The 20,434-nt window shown below is 40.3% G+C and overlaps 1 protein-coding gene and 1 long non-coding RNA gene across 2 annotated transcripts in view; one reads left to right on the forward strand and one right to left on the reverse strand.

Moving 5' to 3' along the window:
• Window positions 1-1,685, reverse strand: part of LOC145433591 (uncharacterized) — a 4,203-nt gene extending 2,518 nt beyond the window's left edge. The window contains exon 1 of the long non-coding RNA XR_013913144.1: window positions 1,547-1,685. This is a non-coding gene — a long non-coding RNA (uncharacterized LOC145433591). The remainder of the gene's footprint in view (window positions 1-1,546) is intronic.
• LOC145433585 (uncharacterized) lies at window positions 76-20,433 on the forward strand. Its single transcript, XM_080310723.1, has 29 exons — window positions 76-1,662; window positions 1,992-2,072; window positions 2,260-2,388; window positions 3,087-3,292; window positions 3,350-3,435; window positions 3,735-3,835; window positions 3,904-4,077; window positions 6,330-6,396; window positions 7,040-7,146; window positions 8,559-8,676; window positions 10,297-10,430; window positions 10,484-10,684; window positions 10,741-10,831; window positions 11,493-11,545; window positions 11,611-11,733; window positions 12,345-12,488; window positions 12,882-13,034; window positions 13,096-13,212; window positions 14,229-14,411; window positions 14,858-15,023; window positions 15,349-15,532; window positions 15,896-15,993; window positions 16,601-16,714; window positions 17,132-17,213; window positions 17,371-17,525; window positions 17,961-18,121; window positions 18,408-18,631; window positions 20,027-20,061; window positions 20,137-20,433. Exons 1-29 carry the CDS (start codon window positions 1,516-1,518, stop codon window positions 20,178-20,180), a joined length of 3,678 nt encoding a protein of 1,225 aa, XP_080166849.1. The 5' UTR covers window positions 76-1,515; the 3' UTR covers window positions 20,181-20,433.
• The last annotated feature ends 1 nt before the right edge of the window (window position 20,434 follows it).

Below are 20,434 nucleotides of genomic sequence, written 5' to 3' on the forward strand. Positions count from 1 at the left end.
CGAACGTCAGGGATTGTAAAAGAAAGAAGGTAGCTCACTTCATATTCTGCATTTGACATGGCACGCAACAAATGCTTCCAATGATTTTTTCTTATATCTGGGAAGATATCACAGCCTGAATAAGCATGAATTTGAATACAGATGGGAAAATTTTCAGTCTGGAGTTTATTATTAAGGGTGGAGACCAGTTCCGCTGCTGTTGAGTAGTGATTCGCATGTTGCCCGTCCCTGCTATAGGCTCTATTATACTGCCAAGCGAGTTTGCTAAATTGAAGTTTGTTTAAAAGTGTCCGTAGCTTTCACATATAACTTGTCCGCAATGAGGTGTAGGCTACTTTTTTACAGGAACACTTGTGCCATTGTGACCGGGTGACTCATTTCTCTAATCAATGAACATGGACAATTGGACAAGCACCCATGGCGCGTTATGGCACGCTGTCTAAGTCAAAGACTACGTCGCGTTCCCTCTGCGGTCCGCAACAGAGAGTCGGCGAATACGTTGGCCGGCTTGCACTTTAATTGAGCAACAGTAAACATCAGCAGCATTTGACGTGAGCAGCGGATAAGAACGGCATCGCTAAATCGTCAGATAAAAGAATGCGGGTAGGTTGATCGGCATATAAAAAGGCACGTTGGTCGCTCGGCGCAGGGCGCAGCACTCGTCGAACGACGGACTTTAATGCGGACAGAGCTCCGAACAATCGGCGCCAATGATTATTATGGTGATTGGCGCACTGATCTGCCATATACCCAATTTCTTGCATTTTCGAAATGAGATATAAAGAGCTAATATGTGTGACGGACGGGCAGAAAACTTGTCAAGGAACGGCACCGGTCCGTGGTGGTTGGGAACCACTGCATTAGGCAACGTAAATAGCAGAGCATGAACATGACCAATGTCACTGTTATATATGGAGTGAATACCATAGTGTGACGCTATTTTAATACTAATAATATTTGTACGCCTAGCTAGGTATTTGCTTGCGATTGGTTGACAGGGAATGTCATTTTAACCCCATTTAATACCGACTTAGCTGTGTCAATGATATATATACATATCATTGGTTGTGTGTACTGCAATGTGGATTGTCTATTTCGAAAAGAGAAAAGTACTACTACAACAACCGGTTTGTAGTTCATTTTTCGGGATGTTACAATCTTGGGATATTGATATTGGGAATATCCGGACGAATGTTATTTTATGGAATATTATTTATAGGTCAGTGAGTTACGTTCGCTGATTGAACTTTGAACTGCATGCTCGACTGCATATTTGGAAGCCGAATCCAAGGCAACAGGTATACTGCGAAGCCAGAAACACAAGGCTTTCTGAATCGTGTATCAGTTTCCCGATCCATTTCAAACACACGATATCATGCGTTCTGTCACTGTCACTGCCGCTCTTATGCAAATAAATAAAATTTAAAATAATACGTATTCACGCACCGGGAAGTTTTGTTGATCATTTCCTTTGTGGCCGACGGTGCCACTGGTAGAAAGGTATAGAACCAAAAGATGACGATGGAGATTATAGAAGTCAACATACCTGTTGGGATTTCTGCTGATGTTGATGTGTTCGAGAATCTTAAAAGGAGTAAACTGGCGCGGGCTCAGGAGCAAACGAGAGAGGAGCTATCCCTCATAAAAGAAAGACTACAGCGGGTAAGATCAAATTTCACTTGCGGATCAAATTCCCATACACTATGAAGGTAGATTACATTACTGCATGGATTCCAGTGGCCTTTAAATCATTAGCCTACTTCTACCCGAACAGTATCATTCAACGAAGTACAACACACTGTATAAGGTTTATATATGTCAACTTATTCAACTCGAATATACATCTATGCCCTGATTATTATCATTATCAGTCATAAACCAGCAGATACTTTGTACAGTTGCATCATAAAAAGTTATATTGGGTTTGTTGGGATTCTACCAAGACATTTATTTATACGCCTGTCCATATTTTGATGTTGTTTTTCTTCCAGGCATTTGACGATTATGAACTTGGAGAAAAGATGTTTTCCCAGCCTCCTGCTGGATCCAATATAGAATTCTTGGCAGACATGGTGAGACCACTATTCAATTTTAGTACTATTCCAAAAGAACTGTTGCATGAAAACACGGTTAAGATAAATCAACTATGGAAAATCATATATTCTTTATGTATGGTACATCGTATGGATTGCATTACTTAAAATTACGGGACGACCCTGATTTCCACACTTTGTTCAATATCTCTTTCAATGTTAACAGGCTGAGCTGCAATCTATTGTTAACGATACGATTAAAAAGAACAAATATCAGCAGAAGTTGACAATTTTTATTGTCGGTTTTCAACAAACCTGTTCTCAACGGCTGCAATTGCTGAATCAAATTTCAGAGGTATGGAAATTCAATTTAATGCGCTTGTTTACACTTTCAATACTTGGTTCCGATATATGAAGCCCCAAAAAACACTAAACTGGCCTACAAGAAGACTTATAATGCTTTGAAGTGGCACCATAGGAATACGGTTGATTTTTACTTTACGCAATATAATAAGAAATATTGGAGTATATATTAGCATTGTCATATATATTTTGGTGCCATTCTTAAGATCACTCGACTCATAGTTCAAATTAGTTATAAACCGGTATTTAAATTCCGTTAGCCACTGTTTTTTGTACTCAATGAGTAAAAACTGAAAATAAAAACCAACATATAATTGTTATCCATCTCACAAAGTAATTGCTGAATGAATGTAATTATTTTATATCATCAGCTAGCATTATGAGATTTTGACTTTTATATGCATTTTCTTATTCTTATATTTCTGGTAACCTTGATAATATCCTACCTTTCTGGCTGAGTATCAGTGTATCGCTAGTGCATATCCCACAATAATTTACCTTTGTCCTAGACCTTCACGCAGACGGGACTTGTGATAAAGTGCTATACTTGACTTTGAATAAAAATAGCTGCTTGCAATATTTAGTGAACACCGTAGTCAACTTGAAGGTTCATTTTATGGATAAAGGCTATTTTCATATGATAATTTCCGGTACTGAAAGAATCTGAACTAGATTTTCCTATCATTGAAGTTCTTTGAAACGTACGGCGCGCCAGAGGAAGTCGATGACGTTGCTGAAGATAGCTTGCAAGGGCTCGACGTTGTGCAAATTAACGAAAACATACAAACGGCGCTCGATACGATGGACTCGGCTTTCGTAAAATTGAACGACATAAATCACGGTATTGTGGAATGCATGAATACGATGCACTCTGCTCTGTCGAGTAAATCGATGAAGTAAGCTCGCATGCGCGTTCTCTCTGGAACTTCTGCTTTAACCTTTTATTCTCACAGGAACAGAAAGAAAATGGAACGAAGTCTGGAACTTGCCAAAGAAGATGTTTTAAAGGCGACTGATAAATTGCAGGCAGCTCAACAAGGTTTTGTATGAATTATTTCATATAATTAACTTCATGTGAATTACGTTATGTCATCATGTACCATCGCAATGAATAATATTCTGTCGGGTTGTATTGCTCCGAATACTGTCTTGAAAGTTTGATCTACAGACCGTTCAAGTAGAAGTGGAAGTACTCTGAAAACAACCATTCTAGAAAGTACTGCAAGTATGCAAAGCTTTCTTGAGTACTACGAAAAAGTAGAAGTACCTTGTTAGTGACCATCTCTAATCCCGAGCATAGATTCCGTCAGTCTATTCGTAACAACTATGCGGTTTCAGAAATCAAAACCAAAGAGGATCAAAATAAAAAGCTCAGCAAGCTCATGGAAAACAAAAGTAAAGACATAGCAAGCCTGAGACAGCAATTGGACAATCTCAAAGTTTGTTCTCAATCATGAAGAGCATTGACACGCAACGCTTCATTTTTGTCACCGTTAAATAATTCTAGAAAGAGTTGGAGTCTGCCCGGAAGGAGGCAAACCATGGCCGGTTCATGTTCGAAGATGAATTGCGGAAGTTGCGAGGACAGATAGCAGTTCAGGAACGGCAATTGCAAGAATTTCAAAGTCAGAAGTCGGTTTCTCTACACGCTCAAACCGAAGACATCCTTAATGCGTCACTGGTAGGGAACATGTATGCGCACTGTGCATTGCTCAATCGTGAATCGATTACTACAGTCCGTGCTATGATCCTTGAGTCTCTGAGTTTTGGTTGAAGGGATTGAAGCTTTATTAATCATAATATTGATATTAATATTAATCGTTGCAATCCTATGCTTCCTCAGAGCAAATTGAACATTATAAGGCAATGATGTAGGCCAGTGTCTCCCAATCTTTTTTGAGCTACCGCCCCCTGGACCACGAATAAAGTGCCACCGGCCCCCAACACCCCCCTCACCACGCGTCATCATAAAACGAAAGTTGTTTTGCATTTAATACAGCTAATAATTAGATGAATGAAGCTGGTGTATCATTATCATCATTCTCGTCATATTGGATTTGACTTTTGATAGGAACAATATCAGTCTAAAATCTCCAGTGTTCACTTCATGTAGGCCTACTGGCAAGTCGGTTTCTGGTGTGAGTCAGGAACTTGGTCACGGCGCTGAGAACACGTTCTATCAAATATGAGCGGAGACGGGCAACGACGAAAAAGTCAACCCGACTCCTGTGAGAGTGTTTATTTTTTATTCAATTGTGTATCCAGAATAATCAATCAACCAAAAGTTCAATATCTTCAATCAATCGAACTCAAAATTGTTCTACAGTACAATTAGGGTTACCATATTTTGGGAATCTGAGAAGAGGAAGCTTTTTCAAAATGTTCAGACTTACGATGCTGGAATAAATTCCGGAAAAAATGATAAATTTTTTTCGAGTTAGTGGCTGGTTGACTAAGAAAAAGGTCATTTTTCCTGGCTCAGGTCCCCAAAAAACCGCCAGACCGTTACCCGAGCGCTGATTTCCTATATCTCAGTCCAATATCCACGTACATTTAACCAGAATTTTCAAAAAATAGGACAAATTCTCAAAAAAGAGGACAAAAGGGCGTCCTCCGAGGACACTTTCAAAAACAGGACAAATCCTCTTAAAAGAGGACGCATGGTAACCCTAACTACAATGTAATCAGCTGTTCAAACATTTCATGTCTGAAAACTACACAAAATGGATTGATTATTCGGTGAGGAATTTCTAATTCGAATGTATCCTGGAACCGAATAACCATCCCCGTGTAATTTTGTGAGAGGATTGATTCATGTTTCTCCATTAAAATCAGGTGTCGAGCTGGACTGATAGCTTAAAGCAAACTTGCGAATTGGAGCAGTTGTCGTGTCGCAAAATTCCGGTGAATTATCACTGACTTGTCACCGAATACGGACAGTGCCATGTTCACCTTTATCATTACTAAGAACGGATATATTCTACCCTTAAATTTTGAGAAATACGACCGTCAAGTAGGAGTGATGTCGTTTCTCGCAACCAGAACGCCGTGTCGAAGGCCACGTTTACAGCGCTGTGAAAAATCCACAATCGTTTGAAACAGATAATAAAATCACGTAAGACAGTTTCTCTTACAAAGCCATCACATCTTGCAGTGAGCAATAACTGCTCAAATATACTTCGTAGTTCTCACAGCAGCACACAATGAACCGCGCTTTTCGAGGATGCTGCCGACTGCTAAATTAGTCTATTGATGAGCAGGAATAACATTGTCAAGTAACAATGGACTTTTCCGGTACAGCTGAATAAATAGACAGACGACCCTAAATTGCCTTACTGAATATATTATGCATTTTTACTGCGAACCTAGCTGCTTTAATAATCAATCGTTTCAACACTATACGCAATAGTTGCCTTCTAAACCTACACCGTCCACATTTGCTCTCAGCGCCCCCCTACCACCCAATTTTTTTAGCCAGCGCCCCCCAATCGCCCATTTCATGGTCAGCGCCCCCTTCACGCTCACGAACGCCCCCATGGGGCGCTGGCGCCCACTTTGGGAACCACTGATGTAGACAGATATGGTGGTGCGATGATAGTTTATGTCAATAAAAGTCACGTCTCTTAATTACTAAACAATGTGAACATATTTATATGAATGGCTTCATCACGGTGGTGTAGTATCTCATTCCTGCATTCGGTATGAACTGAAGGTACTTGAAGGTACTTGCTTTTTGTGAAATTTTTTCATGATTTTGCTTTCTATTCTGTAATATTGTCTTTCAAGATTGGATTTTGATAAAATGGCACACTACTTGAGACTACAAAGAGTTGCTAGATCATCGTATGACCCGTTACACTTCAGTAGAAAAAGGAACTCACTCAACAATTAGGTACTGGTAACTTTTAAGTAAACTGAATAATTAACACACAGGAAGAGCTGGTGCGATTGAAGGGTTCCGTAACAGATGATGAACAAGATCAGATTAACTTTCGCAAAGGTAACTGGATTTTTGACTGCACTTTGTTACATGGATCGTGTGATCATATAAATTTTAGACAAATCCTGCAGCAACCCAGTATGTAATCAATAAATTAGCCTTCATTTGTGGGTAGAGTGTAAAACTGTAATTGATATTTTGATGTATCTATATATAGCTATTGGTATATCAGGCCCTAGCATTCCATTCATATGATCCTGATTCAGCTTCTTGGTAACATTTACAATTGCTGTGGTAATACTGTATCGTATCTTTCTGTGAGCTTCTCTTGTACTTTGTAACTGGATTTGATTTTAAGCACCCAGTTCGTTCAATCATTATGCGTGAATGTTAATCGCTGTGTTTAGTACATTTACAAAAATTCTGTATCTTGTTTTAGTTGGGTTTTCCATGTGACATTTGACTGACACAATCCAAGATTATACGGTTATACTCTCCTTATAAAAGTTTTTGCTTCTGACATAGATACTGCTTTTTATGACATCTCGTATTGTACTCTAAAATCAAAGTCATTCTGAAATTGTAATCAAGCAGTATCGGGTAAGGTATCAACATGTGTTCGTGTATACACTAAGTAAGACACGTCTTTCTACTGCCTTAAATATAAATTTCTCATAATGTCCCTAAATTCCTCTGTATTCAGAAATAAGTCTGCAGTATCGAGTGCAGAGTCGGCAGATACAATACCTACAGTCGGAAGAGCTGGAACAAGTGCTATTTAACTACAGGAAGAGATTATCGCAAGCATTGGTAAAGATTTTTCCAAATATCTGTTTACCCTTCAAGCTATATTTGCTGATACGCATTTGGTTAGCAATCACGCACTTGCCTTACCCCACCGTAATTACCTACTAAGACTGAAGTGAAGTATCCCGATAGAAACCGCACTCGCTGTTGCTATTAACCTACTTCAAGTACATAATGTGATATCATAACTCTTAAACAGTTCTTATGATGTTTGTCATACACTTCATGATGTATGATTTACTAACTCCTTGCCATACATCTCATCAGGCACTAGATGATTTCACAAAACTTTTTTCTTTATATAGTCTGGACACATTCTTTTGGTGGGGAGATGAAACAATAGTTTCAGCCGTATCGCTGGTGTCGATTTACAAGGTTCCTTTGCTGTTCCTTAGTTACCAAAGACATGTAATGACACAGTAATCAGTAGTTTAATGTAGCTGTGGTCTTTCAAGTGTATCATTTAATCATAAGAGGATGAGGATGTACCAGAACCACACTTTCGCTGTTTTGGATTCGTTCAAATTTACAGGAATTCTCGTGGAATGATGATAGGTTTTTTGCGCCGGCTATACCCGTCCTTTGTTTGTTATCAATGGTTTGTTTTGTTAGCGGTCGGTATTATCTGATTTTTTTGTCATTTTGATGCTTCTGAGAGATGCTCCCTGAAATTCTATCCCGGATTGCTAGTATTGAGACGAAGAATTTTATAGCCGTGCAGTGGTACAAGAGACGATATGAGATTAGTGTAAGACGGAAATACGGCATTGGCAGTTTTACGGAGCAGCTAAATAGGCAGGTGTATAGTCGGTTAAATATTGAAGCCTATCTTACATGACATTTCATAGACGATTGACTTGGCAGCATTAGAAACCCTTTCCAAGAATATAATAGCATAATGTTTCGTTGTTGAAGGTGGATATATGATTTATATATTCATACATAATTAGGTCTATAAGGCAGGCAGTATTTTTGCAGAAAACAGATATCTGCACTTTAAGTTTAGACTCCAATTGCATAGATTTCCAGATCCACATTATCTCTAGCAAGCTTATTCAATTCAATGTGGTTACAGCCGGGTTATGTCTTTATCGTGCTACTGCATTTCTATCAGATACTCATACTCAATCCATTGATCGTTGTTAGAAACCTATAACTAGGCTTGCTTTTTTGCTGTGTGCAAAGCTTGCTTCATTTTGTGACTCACTAGTTCTGCTAATCAGCAATGGTAAATTGGAATAGGCTTGCTGACATGTTCCTATAGAATTCAAATAAATGCAAAAATGACTGCAATTGCTACCGCATCAACGGTTGACTTGAAGCAATTGAGAGCTGTAAGTATTTAGAGTTGTATGATACTCCGATGCTCTTGTTATAACTAACATTGCTTGCAAGTAATAACGGCGCGCTTCTAGGAAATTGAAGTAACAGAAGATGACGTTCAGCAATGGGGTGTGGAAGAACAAGAAGAGAAGCCGCAAGAGCCAGAGGAGACGGATTCTCTGCCTCCCATGACCCCTGGATCAGGATTAGGTAAGATGGTGGTTTCTAAATTGGTTCATTTCAGTTTATTGATAATTTCATCATTTCAAAACACCACAAGATTGTGATACAATTAAAATATAGGAAGGAGTCTAAAGCACATACATATAAAGCATGCACACCGAATGGAACGTAACAGATGATAACATCAACAAGAAAAGCAATGAAATTGAAGTGGCCTGTGTTGGAAGGCGAGATCGATATCTCAGATCCCTGTCCGGTAATGTCAAGCACAGACTAGTAGTCATTCAGTGGAATCTACTTGTATTTTGTTTTTAATGAGAACTAGGCATGCACGATGACTTTCGGATTGATTAATAATACACAACTGGTGAGGGCAGTCAATGATGTTAATCTAGATGTGTAAACTTTTTTTCGGATATTCACGGAAGCAATGCTCGTCGAAGTTATTGCCTGGTATTACAACAAAAGAAGAAGTTTGAGACGCAATGTCCTAAAGTTGTATTGACCCATGTCCCGTCTATTGGAAATGCTTACGCGAAGCTGATCAGATAAGAAGGCACAATTTCATAGGCAGATGTTGTGAAAATCTACCGAAGTACCAATCTATCCAATAAAGTCTTGATAAAGCTTATAACCTGTTGCAATAGCAGTGGTGTGGAAAGGAAATCGCTCAAGAGGCAGTGAATGTAGACTGTAGAGCAGTGGTTGCCACTTTTTAGAGGCCGCTGGACATATGAATTCAATATCGGGATAAAATAAGCCACACAGTCTAACAGCCACTATTTTTAAACTTTACAACATCGCTACAATGCTGTGATCTCTAACATGGGCGGCGGACATAGTTATACAAACGAAATAAAATTTTATTAAAGAAATACAACAAAAATATCATGATCATTACTGTCATTCTATTTTAAACTATGAGCTGCGGGAGATACCTGAAAACAATTTTCAGCGACTAAATAATCGATATTAGGGTTAGCTAGACACGGTACTTGCTAGAAAACTATCTCCTCGTAAATCTTGATCTTGTGAAGAAGCCTCAGGTCGAGAGAGAGAGATATGGTATTCTTTTTCGCCTGCACCGTCGAGATGCTTTGACGACGGAGATGCGATGCGGCCATTATAGTAAGGTCATCTAGTCTGTACCCCCGTTTTTTTTCTCCTCCATGCTATCCTTGATTGCCGAGCGCCTAGCAGGATAGCTGCGGTCTACGGATACCAGTTTTCGAGTCTTTGGTCTGACCCGGCCGGGGATTGAACCCACGACCTACTGATCGAGAAGCCAGACGCATCACCATTACACTATCTCGCTCGGTCGTTTTCTACATGTCTTGGTCTTGGCAGTGTCTGGGACATTGCACGTCAAGTTAATGTACCCCGTCATATCAGCTAATTGTTCATCCATGAAATGCTATTACCATCGCCGAAGCTGTATCAGTTAGTGAGGAATAATGATGTTGGGCACAGGGGAATAGCTTGTGAACAACAACAACAATATCTTTAAATTACAGTTAATTTTAGCATTTTAGCATTCTTTGTAAATCTCAAATCATGTCGCGGGTCGCAAAATATGACCAGCTGTAGAGGATCGATCACATCTCTGGAAATTTACAGTTCGGGTTGGGCATTTTGATTTATTTTCAGATAACGGGTTCGTCACGCCCGGTTCGGGACAGATTTCAGAAAACGAGTCATCCCTGACGTCGATGAGACGGCGGATATCGACCGATATCGCACCACTACCGCAGCCTATCGATTTGACAGATGACGAATTCTGGGTATGATTACCGCTTTACGCAGCGAACATTCTTTCGAGTTGCTGTCTTTCTAGGACAACCTGTCTGAAAGAGAACTTTCCGCACACTTCGCCGAGTATCGACTCGAAGCCTTGCGGCAAATTCAGGAATTGCGAGACGCCTGTTCGCAGGCTCCCGATGATGAAATGATGCAGCGACACAGCGAGGATAAAAAGAAATGGAAGAGCGAAAAGTCTACTCTGCTCGGTCATATCCAACAGTTGCAAAAACTTCAAGTCTGTGATATCGTTGAGATTGTTGCAGCCGGCCGCTAACTAACTTTTTTTTGCAGGAGGAGGCGGAATTAGACGCAAACGAGGCTATGAAGCAACTGGAAGAAGTCACTGCCCAATTGGATGAGGTGCAAGGATCTATAGATAGAGGTAACTTTAACTAGATTTTTTTGTTCAGGGGTTCTCAGTAGGGGGCCATCGCGCTGTTTTCAGTGTTGCATAAAGCTCACGTGGTAATTTTACCCAGCCAGCCATTTAAATAGCATCGCATGTAAAAAAACTTCTATTCTTCTGTGCCAAACTTTGTTTGTGCAATGTTTTGGATATTTCTTTCAGTATTGATAGCAAAAATACGACGTAACCAATTGCAGTCACAATTGTAAATGTCACAGGCACCCAGGATCAGTCTTGACCCGTGTGGACTTCCTTTGACTAATGCATTGACAAATCAGATTTTACGAATTCAGTGACAAAAATCAGCATACTACATCAATTTTATCACATTTGATAGAGTCCGTTATTCAAAGCCGCTAATAGTAATAAAACTCAGCTTTTTTCTCTTACTGATTTACAATTTCTCAGCCGTACCAGTCCCATGAAATTGTGTTGTCCCTGCTGAGTTAAGCGGCCGATGGAAGCTTTTTTCTCTTACTGATTTACAATTTCTCAGCCGTACCAGTCCCATGAAATTTTGTTGTCCCTGCTCAGTTAAGCGGCCGATGGACTGTCACTGATTGCAAAAATGGAAAAAATAAGAAAACCAACAATTTGACCGTTGACATGAATTGACCGTCGTCATTTTATTTTGTAGCGGGCGAACAGACAAAACAAGACGAAGCTGCCGGTCAAGAAACTGAAAATGAGGTCGGAGAGCTTTCCTTGGACTGCATTATTTTCATTTGATTCCATGTAGATGTTTCCGACCGCAGGCCAGCCGCGAGCAGGGCACCAGTCCGGACATGCCGAGCTCAGCGAAGAAATCTTTTGTCGAAGAAAAACGGGCGGCGATGTTAAAGAGGAGAGAAGATGCTTCTTCACTATACACAACAAAGGTGTAATAGTTGAAAGCTTCTGATTACTTCTCAATTTCAGATAGTCACGTGTCATTTTGTATTTACCTTGTATTCGTTGGGCTGCATCTGAAAACTCGCCTGCTGCAAAACCCACGTTTCATTTTGTTTATCTTTGTTTTTGTTGCTTTTCAATTTTACTCTTTCAAAACCTGAACCATCAATTTTACACGAGTTCTCAAGTATCTGAGCATTAGATGTGATTTTCCATGTAGGGAGAGAGTGGAAGAAGTGTGTTGTGTTCAATTTGGAATTGTATTTTTTCATTTTATTGCATTGATGTACTTCACCGTAAATATTATAGGAATAGGTAATGCCTTATGTATCGGTGTGTGAAAAGATGTTCACTTTTAACTCAATGCGAGTCTACTCCTGAAGCTCCCGGTGCCGGTGTGTAACTATACAAACAGTATGTGCTTCAGTGTTATGAAAATATAGCAAAGACATTCTTGCACTTATCAAATTTAAAATTTTTATTAGGCGCAATATTTTTACCGTAAAAATTACCCCTACGTCAATGGCTGTATGGCAACATCAATGGCATAAATAGTAGTTCAGACATTGGAATTACTCGAATACTGACATTCTTACAGGCGTCAGACTCTGGTGATATGGAGCACTTCTCCCAGTCTTACAAAAAAGTACTTGAATTTCGCGGACATGTCATGGATCTGCTGTCAAACAACTCAGCAAGCCGGCAAATGTTGGCGCAATCGCAAGAGGCCAACGTTAATGAGGCAAGCGAAAAATTTCATAATTCTGTTTCATATTAGCACAGTATCTCTGTTACAGACAAATGGAGATGGAATGATATTAATGTTTTGAAATAGATATATCTCCGTGGTGTGGTTAGGATACTAGTGCCAAGGTAGCATAAGCGTTTTAAACAGCGTTTTAATCAGTGTTCTGTGGAAGTCTAGTCAAAAATCGTTTTTTAATTTGGTTAGCCAAAGTCGCTGTTATATATTAATCTTTTCATTATCGTGAAATTCTGTTTGTTGCTCCTTAGGATATTAAAAGTTGAAAAACATAAGAATTTATTGCTCAACATTGTTATATCGCCACATTGATCATAATCATTCATCGTAATCCGTCCTTACTCAGCACTTTAAATATGCAACGTGTTATAGGCCGACAGTATGATGCTGCACATTCAGACGACCTTAACAAATGTCGAGTCCGCCGTGCAAACTCTTGTTCAAAATCTCCAAGACAGTAATTCCGCGAACCAACGCATTGCCTACGAGTCGGAAGATTATCCGGGCAAAGTTGCAGAGCTACATGTAAGTAATACACAAGTTTGTAAGATGCGTTGTACGTTATTGATGCTATTGCTCGAAACAGTCCGAGATGCAAGCGATGCGACTTGAATACGAAAGGCGAAGTCAGCGAGACTCTGAACTGATACAGCAACTGCAGCATTCGCTCGCCAATCTCAAGCAGGACAACATTCCAAACAATGTAAGAGTACATAGTTTGGGTATTGTGTGTGACCCACGGCGATAGTGGTTAAGTATCCCTCTCCAGTCCATACCGTGATGCAAAAGGCTGTGGGTGTATCGTTACTGATATTCATATCCTTACTTCGAGACTGGAAGATCGAAGCCGGAAATATTGGAAACAAAAGCTTCGAGTATTATAACCGTCAGCGTATGAGAGAAATACCCGATTTTCGCAGCAAATTATGGGCTGAAAATGCGGTTTCATTTATATCGCTCAATATTCAAGATTTGTGGTGAAGTTCTCGTGCGAATGTATGTCTTTTACCTGAGAAATTAGGACGACGGCAGGCCTATATACTGCTAATACTCGTGTAGCTGTGTAGTTATCACGTGCTCATAGTCTTCAAACCCTATAGTGGAGTGCCGCGCAACGGTGATTATTTATATTTTGGATAACTACCGTTAACCACCTAAGCTTCGTGTCGATTGTCAAGAGATTGTTCCGAGAAATTCTGCATATTTTTTTTTGAATTCAAACTGATTGTTTTTTACACAAATATTGACTTCACTTCATAATGCAGCGAGGGCAAGGGAAAGCACATTCAAGCTATTCCTACTCACTTAACTACTGTCCTTAGCTAACACCATGTATCTGATACAAAGGAAATATAATTTTTTTCGTAGTAATAGCTCACTACATGTTCGGCATATTAGTGCACCGTGTCACAGTAACTTACTCAGGCTTTGCAATATTCTCGCTTATCGCTAGGATATAATGACACCATGATTCTGTCGTTGTAGTTTAGACTCATATATGCAACCTACGATAACAACATATATGATTATAACTGTATTAGGTGTATGTGTGGATTGAGACTTCACCGCCTCCTGACAGCAACGGACACAAGGTCAAGTTACTGGTACAGAGCGACCCATATTATTTAGTCAGCAAGTCCATTCGTCAGCTGCATGGCCCATACATACTCGAATATGTGGCGTACGGAGTCTCGTCTCACGGGCTTTGTTTTGCCGCAGATGAAAATCACGAGAAATACTCCGTCCGTGTCTGCCGCAGTCCATCCGGAACAGTTGAACTATGACCCCAGCAGCCGTACCGTAACGAGAGAACCCGACGTCACGATGATGTTCACGAGGTTGGATTCGGAGCACAACGCCAAAACCTTGATGAACTCGGCAAAGACCGGAAGGATTAATCAGGTAAGTGTCGAGTTTTGTGGTGTTACAAATAATTTTCAAACGGTAGTATTACTGTTATTAGTCTTGGAACAGTATTTTCATTAGACCCGCTATTTATGGCTAGTCCCAGAGGTGGTCAAATTGGTCAATGGCTACAACATGCATCTTCTCGACTGCACATTGCACAACATGACTGATGACGTTTCAGCAAGTTAATATGATACGATTTCTCACTAAAGTGATGCTAATCAATCCCCAAACTCCTTTATACTTTACAAAAGCCAAAGTACATAAAGAGTAAGTTTTCTCTTTAAAACTGTCAGGTAGAAGTGGAAGCAGTCTGACTTTGCTGTACAGGAAACGTTTGACCCAGATTCAAACATTCTCATTGTCGAACCCAGCCCTTGCCAGAGCATAACATATATATTTTACTGACACGCAGCAAATCATTCGATTCTGGTATACAGGAAACGTTAGACTCCCTCGTAGTCACGATGGAAGGCTACAACGAAATCGCAAGCACCCGTTTCCATCAACTCGTGCGCAAGATTGTGCATCACACCAAAATGAAGGAGATTGAAGTCAACGTGAGAAACAGCAATCTAGTGACGTCGGAAGTATTCCAAATACTAGGTGAGAACCTGTTACCGGTTTCGGCGATTTTGAGAAACATGGGCTAAAAACGAAGGGGGCAAAATATTGGAATGTTAGGTCAATTTATTTGAAGAGATTACAGGCTCGTTGCCAGACACATCACAGGCCGCGAGAGTTGAAATGGATCAAATTTGCTGCACATTAACCCAATTGAATTTGTTTATGAATTCTCTTGACTCAGCAGAAAAAAGTGCATCCAAAAAAACTAATCACTTGATATATCGAGCTTGATAGGGGGGTAATGGGTCAAAGAGCTTTGGAACCACTGGCGTCTGTGAATTTTATGCGCATCCTTACCACACAGAGAAAATGGAAGACTTGCAACGTCGTCGGGCGCAGCACTGGAGCCGTCGGATGGACGAATTGAGTGTGAAGCGTCAGAGGCTCGGGCTGCTCTTGCAAGATGCGATGCAGAGACTGGAGAAGATCACCGGGGTGTTTCTGATCAAGCCGATGCTGTCGTATCCGGGGCGGGTGAAGTCGAGAAAGTATGTTTGTTTGGTTGTGCATTTCGTAGGTGACAGGCGATAATAAACTTAAATATTGCTTTCAAGAATGCATAAAAACATACATAAAAATATGAATGTACTATTAACAGCCCTGTTCAAGTTCTGCACCACCAATAAGTTATTCAAGAATACATACGTTCACGTTCCCCTTATCAAGATCTAACTGGAAAAGCGAAATTGCCAAATTTGTTTTCATTTGAATCTCCGTTTCTATGCTTGTCCTTGTGCTGTAAACACTTGATATGGGGTATATGAAAAGCATTCGAGTTGATAAATTACGCTGCAAGAAATGTAGTTTTGTGCTTTACATGATTGACTTTATTGGATGTCTGCGTCGCACAGATATTCGGGAAAAATCAGCACGAAATTCAACAAGTATCAGATCGAGGCGATGGCCGCCAAGGAGTTGAACGGGCAGGCAGAGAGAGACCGGGTCAAAGGTGAGAATTGCAGTAGACGAGTGCGAATCTTTTACATCGTTGTCTTCAAATGCCTGTGTTTCTTTGCTGTTTTCCGTTTTCAGAATGTTGATGATTTTGAAATTTTGCCAGGTGAAGTACTGCGGAAGTTTTTCCTACTTTCAAGTGGTTATGATTTTAGATTACTTTTACGTCTACTTTGGAGTTTTCAGTTTTTTAAGGCAAAACTAGGGCCTAGAATACTTGCTTGGAAATCGGTACTTCCACGTGTACTTTAGTAGAAATTTACAACGTTAGTCCTACTCAATTATCAACAATGACTGCTATGGCCACCTCTGAAATTTGTCCTGCTCATCCAGATTGTGCCTCACAAATTTTATTCCGCGGATAACTGTGCGATTATTAAAATTGCAAGGTGGTGTCGTCGTTCATCTTGTTTCTGCATTTATGTAAGTCCCAAACATGGAACGAGGGTATGACTGCGTATGCTTGGCCAGTGCTTAGTGCACTCTCATTAGTTGATAGTAATCCATCATTTTTTGCTGCGGCCCCCCTTTCCGTCTGTGCTTGTGATTTTATCCTCGCTTTAACCAACCGTGATGAGACGCATTGCAACATTTGTGTTTAGGTCGGATTCGGTCGCCGCGTTATGAGCCATCACTGTCAAGGGGCGCTCCGTGGACCGCTCAAAGCATGCAGCCCGCGACTCGGCAAAGCGATAGAGACGGTTTAACAGTTTCAGGTTGGTGCGGTTCTCTCTCTCACAATGCTTCTCATTTAGTGTACTTTGTGCCTCATGCTTACATGTTTTACATGCTGGTAATGTCCCACTTCAATCCAAAGTACTGTATTCACATTGTACAACACAGGTCTCATTTCCTGTCTTTGTGTCAAATCATCTCTACAAACTGTGCTCAAATGGCAATACAATGGGAACGGGAAAATGTAACCATGAATAACTTGAAAACGAAGGCCCCCTTTCGAATGAATTCTTGCGAACATCACAATGTAATCGTGCCTTACAACAGATCCAATACATCTGTTTCACGCTGAAAATGTTTTACACTGCTATCATCATCTCATGATTCTGATTACGCCCTGGTGGAAACTCAAGCTTCACGAGGCAACCAATTTGAAATTTATCGTTTTATCCATCCAGGTTTGACGAGAGTAGATCCTCCCACAATGTGGAATCTCGGAGCGTCTGTGCCTCAAACTGTCCCAGAGCACAAAAGCGAAAGGTAGCGTGTTTTTTAATTCATCTGCGAATTGCGTATTTGCCTGTAAATGTTTTCAGTGTTAAAAGTTTGAGACCGAATAAACTCTCTCTCTCTCTCTATAAAAAGTGAGTTGGAGAAGGCATTTCAAAGGTGAACGAATTTGTTGAATAACTTGCAGGCCGCCGAACAGCACCCTCTTCTTGTCCGCGATGCCGAGACTGGTGGAACTCGACGTAGGAAGATATCTCCACGAAATAAACCCGGTGCACACGCTGACATCGTCGCAAAAAAATTCACCTCGCGCCATTCCGGGACCGTCGCGTTCGTACACAGGTAACGGTTATTGATGTTTACGTCAGAGGGGGTCAGTAACGACATACCCTACTTTTTTTGGATTTCTCAAGTAGATTTTGCCTCCTTGCACTGCTTACTCAAGACTTTTAGACTTCTTCCACTTCTACTTGAACATTTTAAGCAAAACTACTTCCTTGCAATTTGGATTTTGAAAAGTTGAAAGTAGTTTGCCGATAATTTCCGAGTGTGCGAGTGAAATTGTCACAAGAACCGCGTGAAATATCACGGTAACTGGATAACGTTTCGAGGATTCTACCTATTTGTATCATCGTCGGTCATTTTGCGTTGGTCGCGAAGATACATCCCGCAATTTCGAGAGTAGCCGCCGTAACTGCTACTTACTCCACTACTTTACATACCTTTCATTTTCTACTTCTACTTGAACTACTTTGACCAGCTGTGGTTTGCGTGCAGGTGTGCCGCGGAGTATGGCAACAATTCCCGCTTCCAATGCGAAGAGTACCAGCGGAAAACGCTCGCATTCGTCGAAGACAGTTGTAATCAACTCAGAAAAGTCTGATAGTCCAGCGGAGGACTATCAGTCTACGGCACCGCCGACGACACCAGCGTCACAGGTAACTCTATTTTGTATCATTTCGGAAATAAACCTACTGCTGTCCTGAGGGAAGAAAGAGTCTTTGTTTTCATCCGACCGAAATACATAACAAACAGACAGAAGCCATGAATGATACAGGAGAGGTCACCTAGTGGTAGTGATTACGGGGCTAAGTAGGCTATCAATGGTAATATCAACCAAAAATCAAAATCTGTTACGTAGAAGTTGCGAGATTTCATTTTCTGGTAGATGCCGTATTTGCATTTCCCTGATAAAACACCGTAGACTTGCAATTTCTTTCTTAGTCGCAGCTGAGACGTGCTAGTACGGAATACGGTACGACGACACCTGGAAGCAACCACGGATCTTTAACAACTCCGAATCTGCCGCGTCCGTTGCCTCCCATCCAAGTTCCCAGCAGAAGTCGGGCATCCACGAGATCAAGCTTCACTGGCTCGCCAGTTAAGGACTATGGCTCACCTAGTCCTACCAAGTCGCCATTACTTGGCGATGGTTCGCTAATTCCCAGGTAATTGTGCCGCGTATGCAATACATAAACAGAAGCAGTCAGTATCTAAGTACTTCCGCTTTATCGAAGTTCTCGAGTATGTTTTAGCTACTTGTACAACTTACTCAACTGGGAATATTTGTGGACTATTTCCACTTCTACTTAACAGTTTCAGGCGAAAGTATTTACTTGGTTCACTTTTATGTGTGAAATTATCGTAGAAATTGTGCGAAATAGCTTCTGTATCCCCGTAACTGAATGAGTTTTCTGAAATTGCAGCTATTGGAAGTGTCATCAGTAGGGCGATTTTTTTTACATCTCAAAATAAGTCAAAATTTTTGTCAAAGCTGTAGCGTTAGGTCAAAAAATTGTCAAAATTGTTTACAAAGTCAAGATTTTTTTAACACCCAAATTTCGTTTGTATCGTAAATGTCGGCGTCAGTGAACTTATTGACATTTTACAGCTTTTAGCCTACTTTATAGGCCTACCGTTGTAGACCGTTCATTATCTGCTCATTGTGAATCATAAACGGTCAAATGAAACAAATAGATTGACATGGTGTTATGCTCAACGTAATGCAATATTCTTACTGAAGGAAGACTGCGGGGGAATTGGTTCTTATGTCAAGAAGCGCGCGATGAAAAATTTTGATTTAGATAACATTGTCAGAATGAAGCAACGCGGTATGTCACCAGCAGTGTACGCACAACTCCAGTGTTGCTAGCCAACAACTGCTGCTGTTAAACGTACTTTCTGCATTCTTGGCAAGCTACTTACTAATGATAGACATTTTCTACCCGAGAATGTAGGAAAGCATCTTTTGTCGTACTACAACAATTCTTAATTATTTCTAACGTAATGCGTGATGTAACTACTGGAATTCTTCACAGGTCCAGATTTCGCTAAAATAAAGTTTTTTGATGTAAAAATTTGTCAGTTTTCAAGTCAAAAGTATTTTTCATGCCAAACGAATTCGTAAGAACAGACTGTTCCAACCAGAGAATAAAATAAGTAGCACAATCCTAACATTATTCCCGAAAACTCGTAATTTGCATACATGAGGTCAAAATTAAGTTTTTTAAGGTAAAAAAGGTCAAAATTTTGATTTTTGGGTAAAAAAAACAACACCCTAGTCATTAGCCATTTATCATTAGTTGCGGAGCGTTGCGACTTCTGAAGTAGCCACCTCCTATTCACTGCTAATAGTATGCGACCCCTCGAGAATATTTAAATTTTAAATTACTCACCCAAGCAGGGCTTACTTTCACACATTTCATTTTGTGCTAAAGGCTTGAAATAATTTTGGCATGTCTTGTTCTACTTGTAATTTAGTGTAAATTTACAGCGTTACTTTTAGTTCTACTTGACTTAAATTGTATTCCTGCTCGGCTGGTGACGATAACTTATTTTTTCAGGACTAAAACTCACATGACTGGAATCGACAGAGACGGTATGCTATCGTGTTATATCGTCTGCTTCTATTTGGCTTTGGTTCAAACTTCAAATCGCCTGTTTTTATTCCTAGGTTCCTCCTCGCTACCCTTGCTGACAGCAGAGATCGCAGACTGAATGGCGCCTTCACGTCGATGCCACTAAAGATGGCCGAGTTTTTAAATTATCGCCACTATTATGCTCATTACTTTTTTACTTTTCATTCGACTTCATCATGTGATTCATTTTGTATTGCCTCTTTCTTGTAGAAATAACCAATCACTGTAGCACTTATCGGTATGTTTCATGTCCGTGCCATTCAAGCTGTTGTAATTTACCTGGAAAATCTACAAAGTCTTGTCTCTTATGAAATAAAATATTCATTCTATGAC

Source organism: Botryllus schlosseri, chromosome 2 (genome assembly GCF_051294905.1).
Source record: "Botryllus schlosseri isolate E-star chromosome 2, Bs_hap1, whole genome shotgun sequence".
NCBI lineage: Eukaryota > Metazoa > Chordata > Ascidiacea > Stolidobranchia > Styelidae > Botryllus > Botryllus schlosseri.